At 49.5% G+C, this 17,764-nt stretch overlaps 2 protein-coding genes across 2 annotated transcripts in view; one reads left to right on the top strand and one right to left on the bottom strand.

Moving 5' to 3' along the window:
• The window catches only part of SDHC (succinate dehydrogenase complex subunit C), a 9,355-nt gene extending 3,592 nt beyond the window's left edge, over positions 1-5,763 (bottom strand). The window contains 5 exon segments of the mRNA XM_083166388.1: positions 196-226; positions 228-258; positions 3,703-3,804; positions 4,285-4,341; positions 5,650-5,763. Of these exon segments, the coding sequence (XP_083022514.1) occupies positions 196-226; positions 228-258; positions 3,703-3,804; positions 4,285-4,341; positions 5,650-5,669 (241 nt within the window). The 5' untranslated portion in view covers positions 5,670-5,763.
• A 3,532-nt stretch (positions 5,764-9,295) lies between these two features.
• MPZ (myelin protein zero) lies at positions 9,296-15,644 on the top strand. Its single transcript, XM_083166325.1, is given in 6 exon segments — positions 9,296-9,580; positions 12,550-12,716; positions 13,182-13,395; positions 13,702-13,837; positions 14,133-14,193; positions 14,796-15,644. Coding segments are annotated over 6 exon segments (939 nt in total). The 5' UTR covers positions 9,296-9,513; the 3' UTR covers positions 15,090-15,644.
• The last annotated feature ends 2,120 nt before the right edge of the window (positions 15,645-17,764 follow it).

The raw sequence follows: 17,764 nt of genomic DNA, 5'->3' as shown, positions 1-17,764 counted from the left end.
TAACCACAGACTATAGACCCGGCTGTACCACTAACCACGGACTATAGACCCGGCTGTACCAGTAACCACAAGGACTACCTTCAGACCCAGCGCAGAACACTTCTACAGACAGTGACACAGATGCTGACAGCATATAAACTGTAACCCACATTACCATAAAGACACAACAACAAGGAGAAGTAGAGCGGTTCTCACCAGCGCTTAAGGCGACGCCGGTGCCCCTGTGGTGTGATGGACATCATCATTGGCAGAGACCATCTGTGGAGAACAAACAAAGTGGGAGGTCAGCCTGGGGCAAAGGCAGCGCGTCAGATGGAGTTAGTATCCAACACTGCCTGTGATCTGGGGCGACACGCCAGGCCAGCATTACAATGCACACCCAGGGCAATCTATCCCAACCTTGTGTGGGTCGGGTTATGTAATGTGACAGTGTAAACATACCCACATCTGATGCCCCTTCTCACCACCCAGGGATTGTAGGGAACATATGCACAGAACTGCTGGACTCACCCGATGTTATGCTAGGAATGGGTGATTCTTCTGTAACACTTAGGAGGTGCACTCGCTATTTCCACGTACGTGTGACCACGCTGGTTGTGACTCAGATCTATAGCAGGAGACTGAGCTGTAAGTGTTCTGCACTAGATTGGGCCAGCTCACAGCGTGTGATGATCTGGGGGGCTCTTGTGTATCATCACACCTCAGTGACTTACATCCTTGAAATAAAACCACCTACCACCGCATTGGCAGCACCATACAATGCCCTCCGGGTCTGCACCTAGATGGCAGAGGGTTCGTCCAAGAAGCAGAAGAATCACCGGGCAATGCCTGAGCTCGCTGCAAGGATATGAACTAGAAAATATTGGCAGAAAAGGGATACTCGCAGGCGTCAAATATTATGTCGGGATGTAATGCGGCCATGCGCAAAATCATGCCTTGTGCACGACTGCGCTATAACCCGCCGATAACACATCCCATCCCTCTCCTCTCCTGATCTGTCCCCCACTGTTCTCTCTCAAGTTTCCAACTGCCTCTCTGCCATCTCCTCCTGGATGTCTGAGCGATTTCTGAAGCTGAATATGGACAAAACCGAACTCATTATCTTTCCCCCACCCAGAGCTATGCCCCCTACTAATATCTCTATCACTGTTAACAACACCATCATCTCCCCTGTTCCCCAACTCCGCTGCCTGGGTGTCAATCTTGACTCCTCCCTCTCCTTTGCACCCCACATCCAAGCCCTGGCCCATTCTTGCCGGTTCCAGTTACGCAACATTGCTCGCATCAGGCCCTTTCTCTCACAGGGTGCAACTAAGCTGATCATCCACTCACTGGTCATCTCACGGCTTGACTACTGTAATGTTCTCCTCACCGGCCTCGCTCAATCCCAACTGGCTCCTCTCCATCTGTCCTCAATGCTGCAGCCAGGCTTATCTTCCTCTCCCGCCGCTCTTATTCTGCCACACCCCTTCAACAAAATCTGCACTGGCTTCCATTCCCCTACAGAATCCTCTTCAAACACCTCACACTCACATACAGGGCCATCTCTAATTCCATTGCTCCATATATCTCTAACCTCATCTCCATTCATACACCCTCCCGCCCTCTACGGTCAGCTGACGACTGTCGTCTCTCCTCCACCCTGATCACTGCTTCCCATGCTAGAGTACAGGACTTTGCCCGTGCTGCACCCCTTCAGTGGAACGCACTCCCTCACTCCATTAGACTCTCCCCGACCTTGCAAAGCTTCAAACGGGCACTGAAAACTCACCTATTCATCAAAGCGTACCCGTCCACTGCATAAACCTCTCCAACCCTTGCCTGTTTACATCCTGCTATCTAACCACCACCCACTGCTTGCACCTCTTGTAATCTGTCTGTCTCCCCTTCCTACTAGATTGTAAGCTCCTCCGAGCAGGGCCCTCTTCCCTCTTGTTGTCAGAGCCCACTTCTTTTCACATGTCACTCACAGCTCTCCTATACTCCAACAACTCAGTGACCATCTTCGTCTGCATACTCATCTCCATCATTGGCATCAAGCCTCTAGTTGTATGTTGATTGAGTCCTCACTAACATTTAAGCTGTAATGTGTATTGATCTGTGGTGCTCTTTATTTTATACTGTATTTTTGTTATTTACTCAATGTTATGCCAAGCTTTGTCTCCCTGTATTGTTCCTTTGTACGGCGCTGCGAAACACTTGTGGCGCCTTATAAATAAAATTATAATAATCCCGCCAGAAGACGGACCCCATATCCCGCCGAGTGTGGCCGGCAGCACAACACATCCCATCCCTCCAGAAGACAGACCCTAGTTTCTGGATTTCTGTAGAGGAGGTCACCGGGTTTGTTTGGCCAGAAAATATCCCGATTGCTTTCACAGACAGAAATCTAGAAAACATGTCTTGATGGGAGCACCGCAGGTGACAATCCCGGCAATTAAATCATGCAATTGAAATAAAAAAAAAAAAAAAAAAAATCAAAGTTATCATATTTGTTCCTCTTTTTGATCCACTTAAAGCTTCCAGCTGGTTGATTGTGGGGTCCTGTGAAATTGTAGGTGGGAGTAGAATTGTGAATGCAGGGGGGGGGGGGGGGGGGGACACATACACAAAGCAAAATACAGGATCCAAAATTAGCTGTGAACCTGGAAATATCAGCCTATAAAACAGGCTCACTGTACACATTTGTGAATAAGCGGTGGGTGGGCGCTGCACATTCTCTGGGGTAATGTGGCAGGAATGTGGGGTGGGGGAGGAGAGTGTGCCACTTGTCACCCCTGCTCTCTAGATAGCCAGAGTTATTCATAGGGCCCTGAGGCACTGGTATGTGAGCGGGCAGAGGAACGGCTCGGGCAGGAGGAGAACAATGCACAGCCGTGGCAAAGGGAGAGAACTGCTGCTGAAGAGACGACTTTCCCTGGCATCAGACCCCCGGGAATCCCACTCTGTCTGCTGAGGAATTTCCACAGCAGCACAAACATCCCATTGAATGCAATGCTGCTGCAGCAGAAGTATTGTGTATGGGACAAATAGAGAAAACTAGGTTATATTTATAGAACTCTCCCTACAACCATCTACTAAAGCCGAGCTGTACATGATACACGCAGGCTGCTCACAATGACTTTGTATATTGGGGAATACATGAGAATAAGCATCCCATGGCTTGCTGAAAGCCTTCTACATCTGCATTCCCGCTGCTGAGAAACTACACATCCCAGCATGCCCTGCCACAGCTCTGCCATTAGGGAATGCTAAATCGTTGGCAGGGCATGCTGGGATGTGTAGTTTAACAACAGCTGGAAGGCCACGTGATGGCCAGGCCTGGCCTGTGACATGACCAAGCAGCAAAGGAACTCACACAGGGCCTAATTCAGTATAGTCCCCTAATCAGAGAAATCGCATATGAGCCATTATCGGATGATTGATGACGACGTGCGGAACCAAATGAATGTCATACACATGGATGTGGCAGAGTATCCGCAGTGTGTTTGATAGGGGTGGTAATATGGCATTTCTGGCTGCACAGATTCTATGTGCTGTGCGCGGATCAGTCAGACAGATCTCACCTTGTGCAAAGAGGCAGCAACACACAAGAGGACGTATAGGAGTGTCCTGGGCATGTAGCTACACAGCAGTCCTGTGTATGGGAAGGACAGGGAGATTATATGTATACCCTTCCCTGCTCCAGGGGGTGACACTTACCCGTAAACCGTGATATGAGGAGACATCGGGCGATTCAGATGGGTGTTCTTTTCCCAAAAGCGATCCATTTCCTGTTTGGCGGTTGTACCCATGGGAAGAGCACTGAGAATGCAAAGGACGCAGGTGTCACCCAGTACACATGGCAGGCATCGAAATACGCTACACCCCGTCTAAGCAGAACTCAAGCCTCTACCAGCATCATAGGACAAGGAGAAGGGAACGGCTTCATCCAAACATTTATAATCCAACCAGAGACTCCTCTGCTTCCCCTGTATCCCAAACTAAGACTGGGATAATAGGAATTGCAGACTCCTTCCCTTTAGTAAGTTACCCCCGGGCAGCACCTTATATGGGGGGGGGGGGGGGTGTACAGTTGTACCCCAGGTACTGCTGCTATTATGTAACAGTGGCTTGATATACACGGGAGGCATGGGGGTAAAACATGTGTCACGAGGGCAGCATATTCCATGCTCCTGGAACTGGCTCATTACATATAATACCCGCTGTGTGTAGATGCGCCTGACAAAGGACAGCTGTTCTAGAATCCTCTGCGTGAGGGGTAGGAGGCCTGGACGGACTTACTTTCGGATGCAGAAGGCCGTTCGGAGCTGGGAGCGGAGACATTGCCGCGCAGTGTGCCTGTGGGGAAACACAAAAGGGAGCTCAGGGAAAAAACACTGGAGACACTACAATACCAATACCCGCCGCCCTTACCCACCGTGCAGCTACCCCCGCCCTTACCCACCGCGCAGCAACCCCCAATACCCACAGCTCTTACCCACCATGCAGCGGCCCCCAATACATCCAGCCCTTACCCTGCGCAGCACCCCCCAATACCCCCAGCTCTTACACACTACACAGCAGTCCCCTTAATACCACCCGGCCCTTGCCCACCACGCAACTGCCCCCCAATACCCCCCGGCCCTTACCCACCATGCAGCACCCCCAATACCCCATGCCCTTACCCACCACGCAGCTGCCCCCCCAATACCCCATGCCCTTACCCACCACGCAGCTGCCCCCCCATACCCCATGTCCTTACCCACCACACAGCTGCCCCCCCAATACCCCCTGTAATTACACATTATGCAGCAGTGTCCCAATACACCCAGCCCTTACCCACCAGGCAGCTGCCCCCCAATACCCCATGCCCTTAACCACCACGCAGCTGCCCCCCCAATACCCCATGCCCTTACCCACCACGCAGCTGCCCCCCCAATACCCCATGCCCTTACCCACCACGCAGCTGCCCCCCCCCCCCAATACCCCATGCCCTTACCCACCACGCAGCTGCCCCCCCCCCCAATACCCCATGCCCTTACCCACCACGCAGCTGCCCCCCCCCCATACCCCATGTCCTTACCCACCACACAGCTGCCCCCCCATACCCCATGCCCTTACCCACCACGCAGCTGCCCACCCCCCCCCCCCCAATACCCCCTGTAATTACACATTATGCAGCAGTGTCCCAATACACCCAGCCCTTACCCACCACGCTGCGTCCCCGGATACACCTAGCCCTTACCCACCACACAGAGACCCCAATACCCCCAGCTCTCACCCACCAAACAGCATTCACCCCGACATACCTCCCAGCATGCCCCTCTCCCTCAGGGACACAATGCTCTGCTCCTGGACCTCCCTGGTAATGTAGGATTGCCATCACCTGTGGTGACACCTTTACCCAGCTCCCCACAGGTGCTGGCAATCATACATTACCAGGGAAGACCAGGAGCAGAGCCTGTTCTCCCGCATGGAGCTGGTCATGTTGGGAGGTATGCCCCGACTACAGAAGCCCCATGTGTCCCCCTCACACAGCACAGGGCTGCCCGACGGAAAGACTCAGAGACCCCCGGCCCGCTAGTGCCGGACACAGCAACAGGCTCCGGCCTTATCCCCTCTGTGCCCCGTATCCCCGGCCAGCGCTCCCGGTCACCGAGAAGTCACCTCAATAACAGCGCCGCCATCTTCTCCCGCTGTCAGTGACGTCACGCCCACATGACCCCGCTCATTACCATACCCTTCCTCCCTATGATTGGCTGGCTGCGCTCATTACGGTCCGGCCCCCGTGTGACGTCACTCAGTGCTGCGCCTGCTCGAGCGAGCCTCACAGTACGCCAGGGATCGACATGGAAGGGTTTATTTACCAAGAAGGGTTGTTGCCCATAGCAACCAATCAGAATCTACTTATTTTACACCTTCCAAAAGATAACAGAGTATGATTGGTTGCCCATAGCAACATCCCATCTTCAATAGAACTCTCATCTTATTAGTACACATATACAGTGTCTATGTCGAAAAAAAAATGCCAAAAAATAATAAAAATAACTCATGTCAACCTTTTGTCTATGTTGACCTTTTGTTCATGTCAACCTTTTTCATATGTGGACTTTTTGACTGGACCCTATGACTAGGGTTACCACCTTTTTGTTGAGAGATTCCCGGACAGTGGCCCGCCCCTTGACACACCCACTGCCCCGCCCATGCCCCGCCCCCAGCACCGCCCTTTGACCCGCCTTATGTTGATTTTTTTAACCTTTGCTTCAATTTCATTCTTGATTTTGCATACCATAATGCCAGTTACATGTTACATCATACACAGTAATACCCATTACACGTTATGCCCCACACCATGATGCCCATTACATGTTACAACATACACTGCAATGCCCATTACACAATATGCCAGGACTGAAAACCGTTTTTGGAAAGGAGGAACTATATAGACAGTGCGCGCCGTAGGCGCGCGCCAAAAATTTTCAACATAATGCCGATTACACGTCACACACCCATTACATAGTGTACAAAATGCCATAGTATACCACATGCCATAATGCCCATTACACTTATGCCACACAGCGTTATGCCCATTACATATTACGCCATACACCGCAATGGGCATTACACAATATGCTAGTACTGAAAAAGTTTTTTGTAAAGAAGGAACAACACAGACAGTGCGCGCCGTAGGCGCGCGCGAAAAATTTTCAACATAATGCAGACTACACATCACACACCCATTACAGTTTAGTGTACAAAATGCCATGGTATATCACATGCCATAATGCCCATTACATGTTATACCACATAGCTTCAGGTGATAAACCATTGTATTTATCATATATGAAGTTGTTTTAAAATAAATGATGTAAGTACATACTTTATATTTCTTCTAAGTGGCCCAGGGTCGGTGGTGGACTGGTGGTGGAGCCTGGAGGCTGGGTGGCTGACCTGGCTCTGCCGCTCTATCCTCTCTGGCAGCTGATGGATGGTGAAGCCAGGACTCGGAGCCTAGGAGGGTGGGTGGGTATCATGCGGAGGTGAGCGAGCCTGGTGGCTGGAGGAGATTCACTGACTGCTGTCTGTTGTCTGCCAGCCCACTGCCCAGGCCATGGAGTATAGCTGGCTAATAATGGTGGTGGTGGACTGAGGCAGGCTGGACTCTGGAGGCTGGCCTGGAGCCCTGGGCTGCCTGGGCCTGCTGGACACTGTCTCCCTGTGTAGCTCTGAGCTCAGTAGCCCTGCCTGGACTCTGTCTCCTGGACAGAGGCAACTTAGGGTGGTGCTGGGCTGGACTCAGTCTGGACAGGCTGCCTGAGGCGAGGAATCAGGATGGGTGATGGTGGTGGTAAGGAGGCTGGGTGGAAAGAGGCCTTGTTGTTCCACACTCCACAGCGTGCTGCTAGTCAGAGACTGAGGCTGGGAGTGTGTGTCAGTTTGAGCGCCGGAGGGAAATCGGAGGGAGGAGTCCGGTGGAGCACGGGAGCCTGGGGAGGTGGAGTCAACACACTGTCTATGTGTGTCTGTACAGTCCGTCCGACCCGACTCCGCCTCCCTCCTCCCAGTGAGCGCCGCGGCGGAGTGACTGACAGAGAGTCACTCTGCGCCGCAACGCCGCCCCCAGGCCGCCTCGTCATCCATCAATCATGATGGACATGGCCGCCGCCAGTCACCCGCGACTTCACCGCTGCTAACAGCGCCGGCAACCAGGGGAGTGGGGACAGACACTCATTCCCGGACTAAACATAGTCCGGGAAGGCCACCCGCCCGGACTCCGGACGCCGGTATAAATTACCGGACTGTCCGGAGTAATCCCGGACGGGTGGTAACCCTACCTATGACCCATACTTCAGTGTGCCTGGTGCTCATGGGTCCTTGAATCCCAGGGGGCCCACACCACACACACTGTATCCATTTTGTAACTTACCTTCCAGAGTCCAGCGATGGCTGCCGCGCCATTTTTATGCACATTGGAGTCTCCGCCCTCCAATGCTCAGACCCTACTGCCGGAGAAGGTAGCGCACAGAGGAGGCTGCACAGGGTGGAGGTGGCACAGGGAGGAGGTGGCACAGAGAGGAGGCTGCATACAGAGGAGGCTGCACAGGGAGAAGGCAGCACACGGAGGAGGTGTCACAGGGAGGAGGCTGCACACAGAGGAGGCTGCACAGGGTGGAGGTGGCACAGAGAGGAGGCTGCATACAGAGGAGGCTGCACAGGGAGAAGGCAGCACAGGGAGGAGGCTGCACACGGAGGAGGTGTCACAGGGAGGAGGCTGCACACAGAGGTGGCTGCACAGGGAGGGGGCTACACACGGAGGAGGTGTCACAGGGAGGAGGCTGCGCACAGGAGGCAGCGCACAGAGGAGGCTACATAGAGGCTGCATACGGAGGAGGCTGCACAGGAAGGAGGTGGCACACGGAGTAGGCAGAGCACGGAGGAGGCTGCACAGCGAGGAGGTGGCACACGGAGGAGGCTGCACAGCGAGGAGGTGGCACACGGAGGAGGCTGCACAGGGAGGACGCTGCGCACAGTGGAGGCTGCCATTGAATGGTAGAACACTACCATCAGAACAGAAACATGGGCGTGGCGGCCATTTTCTGGGCACTGCAAATGGCTGCTGCACCACATCCCTGCAAGAGCACTAGATTTGGGAACGCAGTCTGCTGCCCTGCCGGCTAGAGAAGGGGCCTGGATGGAGACTGCACACGGGGCCCCTTCTTTATTAATACACCCCTTTTGCAGTAGCAATTATACAGGTATACCAGCATGTTGGTTGACAATCATTAGGTCAAAATGCAATTAAGTCGACATGAGTCTAGGTCGACATGCAGGAAGGTCGACAGGGTCAAAAATTGACATGGGTTAGGTCGACAGTCAAAAGGTGGACATGGGTTTTTTTACATTTTTTGTCCCGATTGTCGACACTGGCGACATGGACACCGAAACGTACCACCACGTCACCTCACATGGCTCACTGCACTCGCCATGCTTCGGGCGCGGTGCCTCGCTACGCTCGGCACACTATTGTGTTCTCCCAGCATGCCCTAGTGGACGGTAGAGCATGAAACATCGCCTGTCGGCTCAATTTTTTTTTTAAACACCATGTCAACCTTTTGACTGTCAACCTAATGACCCTGTCGACCAACATGCTGTATCCCAATTATACAGTGCTGGTAAGGAGAAGTGCCATCCATGCCAGCCTCTAGCAGCATGCCCTCTCCTCAGGCGCCAGCCCCCCTCTCTCTAACTATCCCCCTACAGCCACAAGAAACAATCAGGCCCTTATTATTAGTACACAGGCTGGGCCCATGGCTCCCTCCCATCCACACTCACTGACCAGCTCCCTTCTCCCACTGGCCCTGTCCTGGATCCAGATTGGCCGGGGGCTCAGGAGAAGGCTTTCCGTCCCACCCCTTGGGGTTTTTAAACCTGGAGCCCTGCTAGAGCTGACTTATTCCATCTCAGGGGGAATCTGAGGGATACAGGGGGCTCCCCACATACATCTGGGGGTCACACGCTACTAGACAACAAATGGAATCTCTGGGCACCTCGAGGACACCATGCTGCCTCCTGGCTCTTCTGATGCTCTCAGCGCTGAGTAAGTCCATCTCTGTGTAGGGTACATAGGAAACACAACTTGCTCGGTGTCCTACCTGTGTATTGTATGTCAGTCTATTACAGGGATTATCTACGCCAGAGCAGTAGGCAGCCTATGTCTCTCCAGCGTCTCAGGTTCTGGGTACCATGAATGGGGCACCCCGTTGTGTATTGGGGAGGTGCCCCACCCATGTACTCTGGGGAGCACCAAGCTTGCTCAAATATCTGTGGCTTATTATAAGTGTTATATGGTTTATGGGGGATGCAGTTTAAATCCCGGCGGTCGGGATCCCGGCGTTCAAAATCCCGATGCCGGAATCCCGAGCGCCGAAATCCCGACACTTTCTCCCCCCGTGGGTGTCCACGACACCCCTGGAGGGAGAATAAATTAGTGTGCCAAACGTAGCGAGCCCGCAAGGGGGAAGTGATCCACGTCCCCCCTTGTCGGGATTTCGGCGCTCGGGATTCTGGCGTCGGGATTTTGAACGCCGGGATCCCGAACGCCGGCTTTTCATGCCGAATCCGTTTATGGTGCTGATGTACTAAGCCTGGTGAAGTGATAAAGCGGTGATAACGCACCAGCCAATCAGCTGCATTTGGTAAATGACAGTTAGAAGTTGATTGGCTGGTGTGTTATCACCTTCCACTGCATCACTTCACCAGGCATCTGCCAACATAATGCTTCAGGTGTCTGATTAATTATCCTTGGAGAGAGATAAAGTGTATGCAGATAAAGGGGAAGGTGTATTAAGCCTGTTCAATGCATTATCACCTTCTACTTTATCTCTTCACCAGGCTTAGTACATGTGTCCCAAAGTACCAACCAACCAGCTCTCCACTGTCATTTTTCAAACATAACTGTTGGAGCTGATTGGCTGGTAGGTTACCACTCTCCATGACTTAGTAATTAACCCCATTTAGGTCTTATATTTAATGTCTTGCTCTAGAGCAGGAATGGGGAACCTTCGACCATTCAGCTGTTGTTGAACCACATATCCCAGCATACCCAGCTACAGTTTTGCTATTTGGCCATGCTAAAACTGTTGCAGGGCATGCTGGGATGTGTAGTTCAACAACAGTTGGAGGGCCAAAAGTTTCCCTGACTGACAAAACACACTGTCATGGACACCTGCATCTGATAATATAAAATAATATACAGGTGCAACATAAATGCTATAGAACAGGAGCGATATACAAAGATCGCGGTCAGTAGAAAAGCTGCAGCTTTTTTTCATTAAATAGCAATAATTGTAATGCCTGGTGTTATTTGCTATAGAGATGTGGAACACAATGGGGTCCCTGTGTGTCTGGCCGGAGACGTTCGCTCAGGAATACAAGTATCAGGCTGCATTATACTATACAAATGAAAAGAGATGCTGTTGCCCTTAGCAACCTATAAGGTTCGGTCATTTTCTAGGATGCAGTAGATAAATGATAGACAGAATCTGGTTGTTATGGGCAACAATCACCTCTTCATTTTTAGAAGCTTAAGAAAATGTGCCCCTAACTCGCTGCCCTTTTCCGTTGTATCATCTGCGTGTTGTTGTTTTGTGGAGGCAATGATGTTGCAGTTATGGTAGAAGGGAAACCAAACTTGTTGATGCCAAGGGGCCGCTGAGTATCAGAATCATTTTCAGTGCCCCTGGCCCTGGGCTGAGAGTTTCTTATTAGTAGATTGTGAAAGTAAATATTAAATGCAGTAAATTGTGTCTGTGTCATGCATAGGTCAGTAAAGGGGTGAGGGGCAGGACTGGCCTCTGTTTTCCAACATATGTATGATTGGCAGCCATTAGCTCTCGTATTAGATAAAACAAAATACAGATCCTCTTCCTTTGATGTTATTGCAAGATTCATAGATATAACTTATGAAAGTGTTCCGGGATTGCAATGGTATGGTAGTGATTACTATGCAGCATGTACTGCTAGGTACCATGGATCTATCCAGCACCGAGGAGAACAGAGGACGGTTCCCAAGCCCCACCTTGTGGATAGTACAGGGAGGTCCTTACTGGAGACCTCCCAACATGGAACTGGCAGAAGGCAAATACAATAATTATTGTTGGAAAAAAAATATTTTTATGGTATTTGTAAATAGGCAATATGGCACAATCTAACAGGTATCCGCGTGGGGCCATTCAGTAGCGCACGCAGGGGGGTTTCTGAGTACCCTAGTCTGAAAGCTGAGGGTCCCCTCTTTCCATGGGTACAAGAATTTTAAAAATCGGCCCTGGGGAACCGGAGATATCTGACTTCAAATCAGTGGTCCCCATCCAAACCTGTTAATTGCTCTTCCCAGTCAGATATTTCAGGTTCTCTCTAATTTAGAGCTTTTCTGAGGGTATATTCCAAAAGCTGGGACTCTCCCAATTTGAAGGACACTAGTAGCTTGTCTCTACTGTTCCCAAAACCAGAGATCAGTGGAAATTACTGATCCAGGCCCTACATGCTGAGCGTTTGATATAATACCCCCTACCACCCGCGGGACATCAAAGCTTCCCTCACCCCTACCACTGGAGGATCGGTAGGGGCCCCAATACATTTCTATGCCGAATGGTCTACACTGCTGTTATGTGTATATATATATATATATATATATATATGTATTATTATTATTATTATTATTTATATACATTTGGTCTATCTATAATACTGTAACTGACCCGACATATACTGGGTCACCTAAGTGTCCATCTCCGTGCTTTGCTCCGCCCCTCTGGAAACCCCCTTCTGAAAATCCTGCGTTTGCCACTGCCATTAGATGCGTTTCATTGTAGTACTGCTCCATCTGTACAGTGTAAAAGTCACTAGTTGCTCTGCAAGTCTATACAGTTGTATTAAGTCTGAAGACCAGGCTGCAACCTTCCCAGGTTGTGGTCTTGGTCTGGGGCGGGCACTTGTAGACCCCCTCAACGTGTTGTGTTAGTCATTGGAAGCTAATCCCTTGCTATCTTTATATCTTTCTGCCCAAAGCGTTCTCACCAACCCTGGCAATTGAAGTTTACACTGACCGAGAGATACACGGCACCCTAGGGTCCAAGGTCACCCTTTCCTGTACATTCTGGTCCAGTGAGTGGATTTCCGATGATGTCTCTGTGACCTGGCATTACCAGCCCGACAACACCAGGAGCACGTATTCGGTAAGTCCCATCGACTCTTGGTCATTCTTGTGGGTGCCGGATGGGTCCCGACAGTCGGGATCCCGACAATCATTTATCCGACGTCGTTAAAACACTGACAGACGGGTTCCCGATGGCCACCAGCTATTCTCCATCATGGGGGTCCATGACCCCCATAGAGGGAGAATAGAGTAGGTGGTGAGCGTAGCGAGCCACTGTGCCCGCAGCGTGGCAAGTACAGCGAGCCCAGAAGGGACTTTGTGGCGCTCGCCATGCTGTCTGAGTCCGGCCAGTCGGGATCCCGACTTCGGGCTAATGACTGTCGGGATCCCGACTGTCAGAACCATATACCACACCCATTCTTGTGGGGCTTATCCCAACATTTCTTAAAGAAGGATATTGGAATTCACACGTAACGAGTTGCATGCGGGGTATTTATAGATGATATGGACTGACTTCAATAAAATATCATTTGTTTCCCCATAGATATTTCATTACTCCAAGGGACAAGCACATTTAGATGACACAGGGATATTCAAAGACCGTATAGAATGGGTGGGATGGCCCAGAAGCAAGGACGGGTCCATTGTTCTCCACAATCTGGAATATGCAGACAACGGAACCTTCACCTGTGATGTCAAGAACCCACCTGATGTGGTGGGAAAGTCATCGTACGTCCACCTGCTCGTCCATGACAAAAGTGAGGCTCCTCTTCCACTCCTCTGCCCCTAACTGAGGCCTTCAGTTGTGTTCTCCACTAACCTCCAATAGGGACATCCAACTATCTCTTTGTCGTTGCTCCCTGATACACACATATATAGATTTGTGTTTGCAAAGACAAAGGGTTGTAAAACGGATTGGGCATAATAATTCAAGTTTTATATTTTCTAATGACATCACAAATTATGATGTCATCCTGTCCCGTTCTCATTTCCCTCTTCTTTATCTACCTCACTCTTCCTACACTGATACAACCATTTTCTTGTGTCCATTGGGGTCCTCACAGGTCCGGTCCGTGCTGGGGTGATTCTTGGCATCATTATTGGGGCAGCATTGGGAATTGTCATCATTGTGGCCGTGCTCGGCTACCTAATCCGTTACTGCTGGCTGAGAAGACAAATCCGAGTTCAGAGGGAGCTCAGGTAGGTCAACTATGGCTTAACAACTCTGACGCCATCGGTTCTTCTCCCCCATAGTCTGTTATATGGCTGTACACCTGAGGAAGGGATCATACTAGCATTAACATAAAGCCACTGATGTGTCCAATGCAGTAGTTGATACTGAGGTCCCAGCAGCGAGCGACCAAGAATCAGGCCCATAACAATATTGCACTTTGCACACAAAATCCAGAACCACTCCATCCCTTACTTATCCCGTGACATGAAAATACTTCTTCATAACGATACTGACTGTCGCTGTCTGTCTTCTCTCCTCCAGTGCTCTAGAAAGAGGAAAACTTCACAAATTATCCAAGGGCTCATCAAAAGCTCTCAGACAGGTAAGAGACTACAATCGCAGACCAGAAAATAATCTCCATTTTCCAAGAAACCAAGCGTTACTCTGTTGTAGCTTTTAAAATCCTAAATTAACAGTGGAAACCAATCATTGGGATTTTTCCAGCTAATGTTCCCCTAGAACTGTCCATATTGTTATTTGGATATTTGCCACCTAACCCTTATCCCTGTTCCTCCCGCCATCCATTCCAAATTCCAAGACCCTATAATCATCCTTCTAGGTATGGTTTCCTGGTGTGACTAGTGTCCTCTTTGGAACTAGCTTCTGAGTTGGGATTTTCATAGATTTAAGCTCCTGTACCGAGTAGCCCATGGATCTTCCTATCATCTGTAGGACCAGGTAGGACCAGGTCTGCACCACCAAGCAGTGACTAGAGTGGAGAAGCTTCTCCTCATCATTTTACAGAATAAACATCTGATAAATGGTTCCTCAAACTTGATTGTTTGCTGTGGACAACTTCTCCACTGGTCCACAGTTACTTACAGCTCATCTAGTTTGTTAGGTTCCTAGATGGGGAACTAAACCTAAAACCTGAGAACCTGTCTTTATTGTGTATCCTCACCACCGCCACCTCTTCTCTTCCAGACCCCGCTCCTCTCCATGCTAGACCAGAGCCGCAGCTTTAAATCCAGCGACAAGAAGTCTAAAGGGATTGGAGACTCCCGCCGGAAATAGCAATTAGCAGGCAGGGAAGGTACACAAAAGGCAGAAGAGGAGTCCCCCCGCAGCTCCAAGGTGATCTACACCATCGAGATGGAACTGAGGGGGGATGAAGATGGGGATCAGCCCCGCAGAGCCGCTGTAAAGTCCCCCAGCAAAACCAGCCTCAAAAATGCCTTAAAGAATTTAATCAAAAGTGACTCAGAGAAACACACTTAATAAACCGGAGAACACTGGGGACCTGGGAGAAGGTCTATATCGGGGTCTATATTGGAGAGAGGGTCAACCCACTTTAACCATTAACCAGCCATTTATGACTGTGGTATGTTCTAAAGCTAATATATATATAGTGCTAAACATCAATCCTGGCCTAAATACCATCAATACCATAGTTTCTTGTAGACCGTCCACATCGAAACCCGTGATTGGAAGGTAGCTTCCAAAGCAATGGGCAAACATATATAGCCAAAAATGAGCGGCCAGTTGGGTCTGATCTCAATCCATTTTCCATAAAGATAATAGAATGTCCTTGAGCAGGACCCTCCTCTGTCCCTCTCCCCGATCTCTCTCCCAGGTCCCCACTGTCCTACTGTTGCGGCTTATGCCTTTAATCATGTTTTTGTGTTAAACATAGATCATCGTGTACCTTTCCCTGCGGGAAACTAGCAAGAACTTTCCGAGAAACCAAGAATCAAAGACTCCTCTGGAATACAGGGACTTCCCCAAGTTATAAACCCTAGGGGTGGCTGCAATGCTTTGCAATGCAAATTGTAACCCCCCCCCCCCCCCCCCGGGGCGCCCCGTGTATTCTCATAGGAACATATATTTATATGATCAGGTGATGGGACAATGTTTTGTCTTCATGTATACAGAATCAGAGCGAACACCTGTGGAAGCCGTTACATGGCGTATAGAAGCCTGCCCCATACTTGATCATGATAAATCACCCACAGCTGCACTTAGTTTCGCTGTATACTTCAACAGTCCAGCAATGCATTCTGGGACTGGTGGTCTAGTAGTGGGCGCAAACGAGGTCTTAGCCCAAGTCAGGCAGCACCTTACACTCAATAGTAATTAGCTCCTGCACCTACGCCCCCCACTGTCTGATACCAGAATGACGCACGGTGATCCTGGTAATGCCTGCACCTGGCCTGCAGATCTCTACCTGTGTACAAGTATTGCCCTTTATACCTCTCTCCAGGGCAATATTTCTACAGCTTACACCCTTCCAACCCTTTGCTGCCTCCGGGGGCAGAAGAGGTTGCTTAATCCTTCCTTGGTCATTAAAAACCCCAAAGATGCTGGATGGGCCTTTAAACAATTGCAATTCCAGCATGCATTGGGGTTATATAAGCCCCATTATTGTACCCCACGTCCATCAATGCAAGCTGGTACTGTTGAATTGCCCCAAGGGCAACTGTCAGGGGTGAGCGTATTTAATTCTCCTCTGATTCCTCTGTCCTTCTTGAGTTCTCTGCAGGCCTCAAGTCGTCCAAATTTAGAGTTTGTGTAGTCTTAATATCAGGTTTTTATCTTGTTGTCTTGTGTTTTATCTTTTTTTTTTTTTCCTATGGTGCTGCATCCGGGAAACTGAGGCGACATGAAGTTTCTCGGGTTTCCATTTTTTGTATTTATATGAGAAACGACGCCACAAAAAAATATTTTTATTCCCCTACGTCCGGGCCCCGTGTAATTACGCATTAACTCCATTGACTTTTATTATTTTTGATCTCCGGATTTGCAATCGACAGCCTATTCACAACTCAGACTCTAAACTTGACGTTAGGACACTGCAATGCATTCTGGGTTATTTATCTCTACTGGTAGTTTGGACTATTGCGTGCGATTGGCCATCATAGAGGTAGTCGTGGTTTTTAGGGTGCTTTTGTCACAATGTTGAGACATTAGTTATGGCAAACGATAAATGGTTTCCAACGGATGAGGCATGTGATATTCTACCGGTTGACACTCTGGGCCTGTGATATTCTATCCTACAAGACTCTGGGCCTGTGATTTTTTATCGGACAAGACTCTGGGCCTGTGATTTTCTACCGGTTGAGACTCTGGGCCTGTGATTTTCTACCGGACAAGACTCTGGGCCTGTGATATTCTATCCTACAAGACTCTGGGCCTTTGATTTTTTATCGGACAAGACTCTGGGCCTGTGATTTTCTCTGTGCTTGGCTCTGTATCCATGTGTCCAGTAAACAGTATATATGCACCATAATTAGAATCAGAGACGACCCTGTCCGCCCTCTATATACAGTATATATATACGTGTGTGTGTGTGCGTGTTTGTGTGTATAAATGTATATAAATAAAAGATCATGTATATGCCTTGTATTTCCCAACCCCCTCCCTATTGTACAAAAAGTAGCACATAGCCACCAATGACATTAAAATTGTTAATAAAAACTGACATTTCTGAGATCGAAAATGTTTGTTTTTGGGTTTATTGAGCTGGTAATTATTATTTGCAATGTGGACGGTTGTCCTGGTTCTAAGCAGGATCCAGTCTGTATTTAATCTACTTCTTACTGTACATAATAAGGGGTCCGGCATAGCCCAAAACATAATGGGGGAATTGCCGGCGGATCAGAGCAGCTTTTGCATCAGCAGGATCTCTCACAAACCTTGTATATATACATATACAACAATACAAAATTATTGATTCTTTAAAATGAATGGACATTTATTGAAGATTTTCCAGAATATAGAAATTCAACCACACTTTCGTATTCTTATGGATGCCACATATATCATGAATCCGCGGCCCAACGCGTTTCGTCCCTTAGGACTTCATCAGGGGCAATGAATCAATCCAAAAAATAATGTATCCTCTTATGCAATGCGAAAATGGAGGTATCCACTAGCTTAGTGGTGACTACTGCAGT

Source organism: Crinia signifera, chromosome 12, assembly GCF_055691185.1.
Source record: "Crinia signifera chromosome 12, ASM5569118v1, whole genome shotgun sequence".
Taxonomy (NCBI): domain Eukaryota; kingdom Metazoa; phylum Chordata; class Amphibia; order Anura; family Myobatrachidae; genus Crinia; species Crinia signifera.
The sequence above is the reverse complement of the archived record's forward strand: the minus strand, read 5'-3'. Positions and strand labels throughout refer to the sequence as shown.